The 11,533-nt window shown below is 43.5% G+C and overlaps 1 protein-coding gene across 2 annotated transcripts in view; it reads left to right on the top strand.

Moving 5' to 3' along the window:
• The first annotated feature begins 1,588 nt into the window (after nt 1-1,588).
• The window catches only part of UBE2QL1 (ubiquitin conjugating enzyme E2 QL1), a 28,538-nt gene continuing 18,593 nt past the window's right edge, over nt 1,589-11,533 (top strand). Inside the window, exons 1-2 of one of the 2 annotated variants that reach the window (XM_074985973.1) lie at nt 1,589-3,002; nt 4,267-5,038. In XM_074985973.1, the coding sequence (XP_074842074.1) occupies nt 2,217-3,002; nt 4,267-4,302 (822 nt within the window). In that variant the 5' untranslated portion in view covers nt 1,589-2,216 and the 3' untranslated portion in view covers nt 4,303-5,038. Of the gene's footprint in view, nt 3,003-4,266; nt 5,039-11,533 lie in introns of those variants that run through there. The other variant, XM_074985972.1, reaches the window with a different exon arrangement.

Here is an 11,533-nt window from a genome sequence, read left to right as displayed (position 1 = left end):
TTCTCCTATGCCTCCTGCCCTGTATCTACTTTGTGTTGCTCAAGTGTAAAAATGGATTGAAACTGGCCATAAATGGCCATCAGAGGACTCTTACGGAAATAAGATCTCTGCCTTCTTCTGCCTCCCCAACTCTCTTCCCCTCTGCTGATAAAAAGAAGGAACCACCATTCCCTCTAATTTTTTTCCATTCATGGGCAAAATTTTATTATGGGCACCCAGATGTGCACCACCAAAGAAACACAAGCTTCTGGTTGCTGGCAGCTGTGGGTGCTCTGATAATGAGCTGGATGGTGGTTGAATCTCTCCAATTTTGCCACCCAAGCACTCAGGTTGCAGGGAACACTGGGTGGAATGTGTCGGAGGGCAAATGGACAGAACAGAGCTCCACTTTGCTTGGACTTCCACCGGTGTAAGGTCACCTAAGGTATTTACATCAGCATCATGAGAATCTAATAGTTCTGAAACTGACTATCCTTGTCTAAGCTTCTAGAAAGGCAAACAGTAAACAAACAGCATAGATTTTTAAAATGATTATAATTTTAATAATCCAAGAGTCATTTATAACACATATAAGGATCATTGTTTTGTTTTAAAATATTATTAAATGGATCAGTGTTCCTTTTTGGATTGCATCCTATTTCCCCTGCAGGCAAAACTCTCACTGACTTCACTGGATCACTGACTTCACCTGCAGGATAGGACCTTTCAGGGTACCATAGTTGCTTTTATACGCACTAACTTGGAAAAAATGGTTGTTTCAGCTGGTTGTAATGCTAAATTATACATAGGCAGTATCACCTTACAAAACCAGTGGTTTGCTAAGAGCAAGGAGAAAAAAAAATAAGGATCAAAAGGGTATCTTAAAATTCCTGAGAGATGTGTCAAGAAGCAGTTAGTCAGATCAAAAGATTCTTTTGCTGAGGACATCATGATGCTCACATATCATTTAAGAAACCCGCTGTGTCCTTTGTGTTTTTGAAACATCTTAGGTTTCACAAATCCCTTCCCTTACTGATCCAGGCAGCTCGTCAGAACCAGTGACAGCCTCTCTTGGGGACACCGAAGGGCAGAGAGCTTCTGTTCCCGTAAGAGACTTATTCCTTCATCTATTAACTTGACATCATCTTATATCAACACATGGGCGCGCGCACGCACACTGGCCATTCCTGTGTGTTCACTGATGGGCAGCTGTAATTCTTCAGCCTGGGGCTTCCTGCCTCCCCTGCTGAAAATGTTTCTCTCTTCCCTCTCGGGAGGGAAAGGGGGCTGTGGGTGTCCTGCACCCCGCGATCACGTTTGTGGAACGGTTCTCTGCACAGTCCCGAGCCGATGGGGCCCCATTAGCCTGGGCATCGGTGCGGGGAGGAGGGTGTATGCGGGGAGGCAGGAAAAGGAGCGATGAGCGGAGAAAGCTGCTGGGCTGCGGGGGTGGAGGCGGCCGTCCCCGCTCACCATCGCGAAAGGACCGTTTTAATTTCTCCCGCAGGCAGCGGCTCCTGCCCCCAGCGAGCACCAGCCAGGCCCCGCCCCGTCCCGCCCCGCCTCCTCCTCCTCCTCCGCGCCGCGCCGCCCAGAGCTGCCTCTGCAATGTCAGGTCCGCAGAAGCGGGGAGCCCGCCGCGGAGAGCCAGGGCGGCCGTGGTGCGGGGGCAGCTCCCCCTCAAGGCCTCTTCCCCGTCGGGCTCGCCGCAGGTAGGGGCGAAGGACGCCGGGGGCTGCGATCGGGGGACCCCCGCCCGCCGGCCTAAGCGCTGCGTAACTTGGGCAGCCCGAAGTAGCCCCCTCGGCGCCCGCCGCCTGGCCGGAGCGGGCTGCACAACAAAGAGCAGCGCCCACACTGCGCGGGGAGACCCCCCCCCCGCGAGGGCGAGGCGCACCCGCGCGGAACCTGCGAGCGGGGACCCGGCGCAACGGGAAGAGCAGCGCGGGTCGGCCCCGCGGGCGGAGCGGCCGGGAGGCGGGAGAAGCCCCGCGCGGAGGGGGTGCCCCGCTCGCAGGGGGCCCCCTGGCCGCAGCAGCGTGGCTGTGGTGAGGCCGGGGGCCGCTCCCGCCGCGATGCTGCCCGCAGCAGCCCCCGGGAAAGGAGGCGTCTGAGCAGGAGCGGGGGCATCTTCCGAGCCTCTCGCCGGCGCCTCGCTCTCTCCCGCGCACCGCGGGCTCCGGCCGCGGGGAGCCCCGCTCGCTGCAGAGGCGACGCCAGCAGCCGCTCCGCACAACATGGCCACTCTGCTGCGGAAGATCGGGCTCATCCGCCTGCACAGCCGGGACACGGAGGATCCCAAGCACCACCACCACCACCACCGCAGCAGCAGCAGCAGCAGCCAACCGGGCTCCGCGCTGCGCGCCAAGGGCAGCCAGAGGAGCGGCAACAACAAGGCGCCGCAGCAGGGCAGCGCCGGCTGCAGCAGCAGCAGCAGCAGCCCCAGCAAGGAGGGCAGCCCCGCGGGCAGCCAGGCCAGGAAGGTGCCGGAGCCCGGCTCGGCCGGCCCCAGGGAGAAGCCCCCGCCCCCCAGCGCCAAGGAGCCCGGCTCCGCCAGGGAGCCAGCCAAGGCGGGCGGCAGCAGCGCCTCGCGCGCCGGCTCGGGGCCGCTGGTGGCGCCGCCGCTGGGCCGGCAGCAGCACTGCACGCAGGTGCGGAGCCGGCGTCTGATGAAGGAGCTGCAGGACATCGCCCGCCTGAGCGACCGCTTCATCTCGGTGGAGCTGGTGGACGAGAGCCTCTTCGACTGGAACGTGAAGCTGCACCAGGTGGACAAGGACTCGGTGCTGTGGCAGGACATGAAGGAGACAAACACGGAGTTCATCCTGCTCAACCTCACCTTCCCCGACAACTTCCCTTTCTCGCCGCCCTTCATGAGGGTGCTCAGCCCCCGCCTGGAGAACGGCTACGTGCTGGACGGGGGGGCCATCTGCATGGAGCTGCTCACCCCCCGCGGCTGGTCCAGCGCCTACACGGTGGAGGCGGTCATGAGGCAGTTCGCAGCCAGCCTGGTGAAGGGGCAGGTAAGGGGCTGTGGGATCGGAGGTGGGCACTGCTGTGGAGTTTCTTGAGGGGGGGTCCAAGGCCCTGTGCCCCCACTGCCTGGTCCCAGGCTCTGACCTCCTGGCCTGCTGCGTAGCCTTGGCCAGGAGAAGATACCGAGGTTGCTGGCCTCCTGCTCCCCCTGTGCCCCAGGGAAAGGGGGATACCCAGATTTCCCTTTTGCGGGGGCCTGATGGAGTCAGTGGTGCAGGTGGGATGCTGGGAGAGCCTCCCCTTTCAGGTGGAACCAAAGGTGAAGGCTGGAGGGCAAGGAAAGGAATGTCTGTATCCCTCCCACTGTACACTTGGTCCCCTAGCTGACATCATTTGCTAAATACATAGTGAAATGTTCCAGGAGTCCTTCCCAGTGGACAACCCCCTGGGACTTCAGCAAATTATCCTCACAATTTCATTTGTTTCATCTTGAATTGAAGCCTCCCTAGATTTCCTGCACTCCTGCTTTAGATAAGTATCACTGCATTAGGATACGTTGCTGCTTCTAGACTTTTGTCTGGCTTCTTCCTGCTCTCACAGTAATTGCACAGATAAATTACTAGATGAGGTAGTAGGTAATAATCGGGACTCTCTCAGCAGCCGGTTTAGCAAACATAGGTTTCTCCCTTTGACATAAATTACACTCAGGTTGCAGTTCCTGCCCAGTGCTGAGCTACCAATATTGCTGTGCAGCTTTAAAGTCTTGTTGTCAAAAAAAAAAAAAAAAGGAATGGTTTACTATAACTAGGTTCCTAATGGCTAGTCCTGGAAAAGATCGTTTGGGTTCTATGTTCTTATTAGTCATGTAGGCAGAACAGAAAATGTTCTTCCCCAACATGGGATGTATTAAAGATCAAATGATACTCCCTTTGCTCTTAGCCAAGAAGAAATATTATTGTTGAGTTTTCTTTCTTTCTGTCTCTCTCCCTTAGAACACCATGGGAAGTGAGATTTTCATGAAATATTTGCTATGAATAAATACTCTTGTGAGATGTTTAGTCAGGCATCTTTTATATTCATTACCAGGGGCAAGTGGCCTGTATCTTTGTCAGATGCATGTAAGGTGTTTTGTTGATTATGTAGTATGTCCTTGAAGTGTCTTCCAACATAGCCCACACACACAGGTCCACATCCTCTAGCAATAGTCAACAATGCAAAATGTTGTTCTTTCCTTTAAACAAAAGTAAATAAATTCACTGGATATCTTTTGGAGGGGTCTTATTTTTAATGAATAATTCCTTTTTTTTACAGATTTATTCACAGTCAGTAATGGGACTGCTTGGTTGAGTAACTGTTCATCAGTTGTTTCACAGACTGGCCCAGAAAGGAGGTGTTTGTTCAGATTACTTTGCTTGAACCTTGCCTAACCCTTTCAGGAAAGACATTTGCACAGTCCATACCTCCTTTTTCAGTCTGGCTGTAGGTCTGCTCCAGATTTATTCAATCAATTTGTACCATATGCTTTGTTTCACTTGAAGATGTCAATTTCCATAGGTCACCTTGGGATTCAAACAAGTCCCTGTCCATAGAAAAGAGTCTGACTTAATTTATAATATAATCACAGCATATTAAACATCAGTGCCATCTGTTTCCTTATTTTGCATTATTTGTTACTCACTCTTTTTACAGTGATCATCTTACTAATTGTGTTTGAGTAAGGATTGAGAAGCATTATGTTAAAATCTATCAAACCATTTCTAAAACTACTGTAATATTTTTCTGTGGTTTGTTTCTACCCCAACGCTAAAAGGGGTCAAGGGAATTTTGTTTTGCATTTTTTGCTTTTTCATAACATTGCTCAGTATGAAATATTATTTAAAATACTTACTGCTAATCAATTAAACCTTAATCTTGACCACACTGTAACATTTCACAATCTTCTTTTAATCACCAAAAAGATTTATGAAATAAAATTCTATTTTCTGGTTGCAAAGGAAGGATGGTTTCTTCACAATTAATTTTTTCTTTTTAGTTGAAATAAATCTGTTCAGGTCAAAATTTGTCAGAGATCTGACAGAAGTTCAAACTCATGTATTTAAGATGAAAAAGTCACATATGTAACTTGGTGTATATTTGTGATATAAAGTAAAAAAGCTCAATTAAAATGATTTCCAGTAATTTAATAGGAAAGTAGTCATAAAAAGGAGACTTGAAAGCTCTGCACTATGCAATATATATTGAATATATACTATTAACAGTAGAATAATATATGCTGTCAATTGTCTGATAATCTGATAGTTTACTGTCATATAATCAAACCCAGGTACAATGTAAAGAGAGCCGTGTTTTGATGTAATCAGACTCATGTTATATAATCTTGATTACATTGCATAAGTGCAACAGCTGAATGTGCAGACACTTCAGAATCATAATTCCATTTTTATATTTAAACAATTTCTTCTCTTGACTATTATCTTAATAGGGAGCTATATCTTAAAATCATAAGATTATAAGATGTTGAAAATATATAAACACTGATCCTGCAAACATGTACGTGGTTAACCTTTAGCATGCTGCAAATAGTCACATTGACTTTGGTGAAACTACCTGCACAAATAAGGATGACTCATATCAGATTAATTAACTAATGCCTGTACAATGGTTTAACACATGCGGCATTGTGAAAATGCTAAATATCATTATAATTTAAGTAAGGGTTTGAAAGTGTAGGCCCCTTCGGTAGTCTAGAAATGACAGTACATGAGTATATGAAATTACTAGCCTACAATTCAGTTGAAGGATTATGAAGCTATCATAAAACATGCCAGAAAAATGCAGCATCAGATTCCTTCATCTGAATTCTAGCTTTGTAGTAACCACTACCCTGTATATTAACCCAGTGGGTACTGTCTTCAAGGGAATGCCATGAATGGAACTCTTGTAGGGTCTGGCTCAATATGGGCCGAATTCTGCTCTCTTGGAACTCAGTGGAAGTCTTTCCATAGACTTTAATGGGCATTGAATCTAGCCCACAGAACAGTTACAAGATCAGGATCAAAAGTAGTACATCCAGTGTTAAAAGAAGACTTAAGAAGTATATTAAATATTCTAACTATTAAGACTGTAGAGTGTGAAATACTCTGTATTCTTAATAGTTTGAATATTTAATGTGTATTTGCTGTGGGTTAGAGTTTGCCATATAACATCTCACTGGGAAAAATAATTTTTGTTTATTTTTACTATCATGGTGTAAGTTGTTCCATCTATTTACATATTTTAGGAGAGCCAAAAAATAAAAATGTTATGTGCGTGTAGGCCCTGATCCTGTGTCTTGGAAGCCAGTGACTGTTTTACCTTTAATTTCATTGGGCACAGGATCAAGCCCTGCTTTTGAAAACTCTGATCCTGCCTAAATTTAAGCATCTGAGTAGTCCCTTTGTGGGACAGGAGCCTTCCAGTCTAAAATGGCTTTGTGGGACTGTTTTTATTTATTTATTTATTTATTTTGGAAAAAATAAATGATTTTGCATGCCACAAAAATAAATAAATAGAACAAGACAAGTAACTATTTTACTTGACTAATTGGAAAAATGAATTAGATGAGCTTCTGTAGTAAGTATCATCCATATCTCAAGGAACACACACGTAAAAATAACTTACTGAGTCAACAATATTACCATCTGTACCAAATAAAAAGGCTATGATATTGATATTTATAAAGCTATGTTTGAAAGCCTTTTTAGTATACATATTTAAGACTTGCTCTAAATTCTATTGGATTACTGTACACGTATTATAGAATATTTAGATTATACAATGAAGGCTTCTTTGTATGCAAACTAGTACTGACCCAAGAGAAGAGTTATTAAAATTAATCAAGTAATTGGGCTAAAGTTTATCAGAGCATCTCATACATTTGCAATTAGTTCTTTCCTTTATAGTAAAAAAGCTTAAAAGACAGGTATGTTTATATAAACATTTGTTGCAGATCAGCGCTGATGACCTGATTAAAACTGTAAAATTCCACAATGAAAAAAAATGAGATTTATGGACTCCCAGCTCCTTTCTTAAAACAACTATTTACACTGCGTGGTAATAGCATATTTGATATGTAGAAGTAATAGGACCCAGTCTTCTCCCATTGATGTCAGTGGCAAAACTTCCATTAACTTTGGAAGGAGTGTAATTGATCGCTTCTTTAAGAGTAATGGTGTGAATTCATGGCATGAGCCAAGTTCCATGGGGAGGTGATGGTGCTTGCAGGAGGTTCTCAAAACCTCAAAGGGCTGTACCCATATTTTCTTCCTTAGCTCTGGATTTGTCTTTTTAACAGATTAGCAGGCATTTGACTGTATCATAAGAAGGATTTTATTAGTTGGAGTAGAGTAGTGCTGTTGTGTTATTGGTTCCTGCTGTCCCCAATGCTGACAGATTGGTGAGCAAAACTGAAAGGCTTGGCTACACTTAAAGATGGCAGAAGCACACTGTGGAGCTTCAGTAAAGACATTCCCTATGCCACCTCCATGATAGGCAGAATCTATATAGACAGGAGAATTCTCTGTTTGATGTAGCCAAGGTTTCTGCACCTGGCTGTTAGGTTAGTTTAATTGTGTTGCCCAGGGGTTTGGCTCAGCCTGATTTGCTGGCGGTGGGGGGGAACAGGTCTTACTGCTCTGAGTTCAAATCTTGGCCTCACTGAAATAAATTATAAAGCTTGTATTGATTTTGGTGGGGTTGGGATCTCATCTCAGGAGTTTAAGATCACTTCAGAAGAATGCATTTAAATACCATCATCTGACACTGCCTCATATCAGGACAGAGTGTTGCTTGTTGTTTCAGGGTACTATTGATCCCAAAGAATCTTTTAGTTCTGCAGCCACATAGCTAGGCTTAGGAGGCTGCACATGAAACTTGCCAGAGTTGAAGTGAAGACCTTTCATTTTTTAAATGATTTTGTCTTCAGAAATTTGTAAATCAGTCTAGAAGAGTACGTATTGTCCTGACAATATTAAATGCTGTTATTCGTGACTAAAGGAAAAGGGAGGCATGCCAGTCATATATCTGTAATAAAAAAAGCAGAGAGTCTGCTGTAACTCACATTTATTTAATAATATGATGCCTGACTGAGGTTAGTGAATATCCCTTCAAACCCTTACGCTATCTTGTTCCTGGCAAACACTCACCTTAAAAAGAAAGCATTTGTCAAAATTGATTCCAAAGCAGTTACCATTTCTATAAAAGTAATTAAACCATTTTATTTTCTGTTTTGCAAACTGGGTGAACACTGTAGATGATAATCAGATAAAATAATGACCATCTGTAAGGCTCAGTAAGAGGATATTAAGTCCTCACCTCAGTTAAACCAAAACACAATCATGCTATATATTGCAGGGAAAAATCATAACTTTATTACTTTAGTGAACTAATATAGTTTCAATAGAATTTTTTCCTATTTTGTTACATGTTTAACAAAAATCTGCTTTGAAAAAGTCAAAAGAAGCAAGGCTGCTTCACAGTCTAGTGCTTGCATCTGGGATGTTAGTTTGAAAATAAGAAACCACAAATTGCTGAAGTAGCAGAAGAGCATATCCTAGTTGTTCTGGGATACTGGATTGGATTTGTAACACTGGTAATTTGTCTTACCTTTAGTCAATGTGTTTCTTGTGTTCACTGTCTGGGTGAGGGGACAAAACAATTAAAGATAATTACCAGCTAACTGATGACTCTGCAGGTTGTGGCATTTGATAGCTTCCTGGTTGTAAAGAATGCATGCTTGTTCTTTTGTCAAAAGGACAGGCATGACAATGCAGATAGGACCTAATGTCCTAAAAATACATGAAAAAACTTAGGTTCAGGTGTTCTCACCTATCTAACCATCTAGAGTTTGTTTTATGCTGATAAAACCAGGGGTTTTTAAATATATAACATTTTGTAATTCAGGTTATAATTATTAAGTGTACTTTCAGACATCCTCAAAAATAATGTTCCAACTGTCTATAGAATGTATACTATATAAATAGAGTTTATATTATATAAAGTAGAAGTGCAACCATCATAGGTGATTCTGCATGTCTGAAACATAAAAACACCACAACATTGGTTAACATCATTTTATTAAACTGAGATTCCACACAGAATTCAGCTATTAAACATAACTAAAATATCTCCCACCTATATCCACTGAAGCAGAAGCCCGAGCAAAAGTATGGACTTCACAACGGATTCCACCTCTTTCAAATATGAAAAGTAGAAATGAACTTCAAATCCATGGATCTCCATGCATTCAATCTACGGACCTAATTTGCACTGCTGGAGTTATCACTAGGGAACTCAGTAGTCAGAGCCTTGCTGGCCCTTCGTGTGTAGATTGATGTAAGCTGGCTTTTCAAGTGTCTACACTATAATGCTGCTTTTGCCAGTGTAAGGGCTGGTCTGCACTACTGTAGGAGATCGATCTAAGTTACACAACTTCAGCTATATGAATAATGTAGCCAGGACTTTTTTTCTGGTGGTACATGCCGGTACGAATACTGGCACCTCCTCCCAGGGTTCCTGCAGCTGGAGCTGCTTGTGTGGCTCAGTGCCCCAGCCAGCTTCCAGTCCCAGGGCTGCAGGAGCTAGAGCCCCTGCCACCCCAGAGCAGCGTGTGGCTGGGAGCCGGAGCCCCCACTTTCCCTGCAGCGGCAGAGGCTATGAGCTGGAGCTGTACCAGCTCCTCTTTTTTTTTTTTTTTTACAGAAGATGCACTGAACATAGCTGAAGTTGATATACTTAGATCTACTAGGTATGGGGTCTTCACTGTGGTGCGTTGATTGGAGATGCCCTCCTACTAATTCCCTTTTCACTGCTTGTAGAGGTAAAAGGAGAATGATCGGCCATTGATTTATCTTGTCTATACTAGGTACAATAAACTGATCTCTGCTGGATTGATCACTGTCCCATCAGTCTGGCCTGTAGTAAAGAGATGCCCTAAGTCAACCGCAAAACTGACCTACTAGTTGTATCTGCATGAGAGGCATAGTGCTTAGATCATTGTAGTTAGGGTGATGTCTCTTTAGACCTTGTGTCTAAGCCATATGTGGGACTCAGAGCTTGGGCTGTTGCTGCCACACACTGAGCAAGATGCATATCACCTTGCAGGAGACATGGTGTAGACATGAACCACTGCAGTAATTACTGAGACTGCTACATTGGCCTAACTTAAGTCAATTTAAGTCTGTCTTGTAGCAAGGCCTAAGATACACAGAACCCAAACCACACAGAGTTTTATACATTACATTTAGTATGGTATAGCTTTCTGTTAATCATTCATGTCTCCTGGACTTACAACAGGTGAATGATTTCAGGCCTGGGTGGTGAGGACCAGTGTTACGTTAGATTAGAAACATGATTGAGAGCCGCATTTAGTAGGATACAAGATTAGAAGAAATGATGAAGATAATGATCAGTAAGTAGCATGCACATCACATGAAAAGATGTGAACTTTAAGCAGAAAAAATAACTTAGTACATGAAGAAAATCAGGTAAGATAGCTATCTGAGAGCTATTATAGATTATAATTTATGAATCTTGGATTTTAAACTGCTTTTTTGTATATGCACCATTGAGATGCTGGGAAGTGATACACAAGTAGAAAAAGAACATTGTTCCTGTACAGTGAGCTGCAAATCTGACTGTAAAATGTATTATTATGCAGATTTATTTCGTAGTGTTGTAGTGGAGACACAGGGATTCCAATTCACTAGGGCAGTTCTACACTGCCAGGTAAAGTCGAACTAAGTTATGCAACGTTTTCTATGTGAATAACATAGGTTCAGTCAACATGCGTTCAGTTGACTTACTGCAATGTTTGTACCATGGTCTCCCTTTGACTTACCTGAAGCTCCTCATTCTGGTGGAGTACCAGAGTCAATGGAAGTATGTAAGGTGGTTGATTTAGTGGTTTTAGACATATTAAATTGACTCTTGGTGCATCAGTTGCCAGAGTGTCAATCTCCCAATAGTAAAGACAAGTCTTGACATAGGAACATGTCTTAGTTCTTTCAAACAGAAGGGAGAAAATCATTTTCGCTTTAGTCCTTCAAAGTGCACGCAGGGAAACAATTCTAAAGGTTTTTAAAATATTCTAAGGCAGCACCATATTGTTAAAAATAATGATTAAATTAGTGAAATCATTAACACTGGTTAAAACTACTTCTTTTAAAACATACTTGCCTAGCACATAGAACTAATTCTTCATTGCAGTACGTGGCTGGATTCCTGAACAGGTGATTTATTAAGAAACATCTGCTTTGATCATAACTGATTAGATGCAATTTTGTATGAAAAGCCTATATTGGACAAACTGGACAATTACTCTGCAGAGAATGAATGGATACAAATCAGATATTAGGAATTTAAATACACATAAACTAGTGAGCGTTTCAATCTAGCAGGACGCAGTATCCAACACTTAATGGTGTAAATTTTAAAACAGAGAGACGTTAACACCAGAGACAAAGGGAGACATCTGAATTGGAATTTATCTTTAAGTTTGATACCTGTCTCCTTGGACTCAACAAAGATGCCAATTACCTTA

This window comes from Carettochelys insculpta, chromosome 2 (genome assembly GCF_033958435.1).
Source record: "Carettochelys insculpta isolate YL-2023 chromosome 2, ASM3395843v1, whole genome shotgun sequence".
Lineage (NCBI taxonomy): Eukaryota > Metazoa > Chordata > Testudines > Carettochelyidae > Carettochelys > Carettochelys insculpta.
This window is presented reverse-complemented; position numbering and strand designations above follow the sequence as displayed.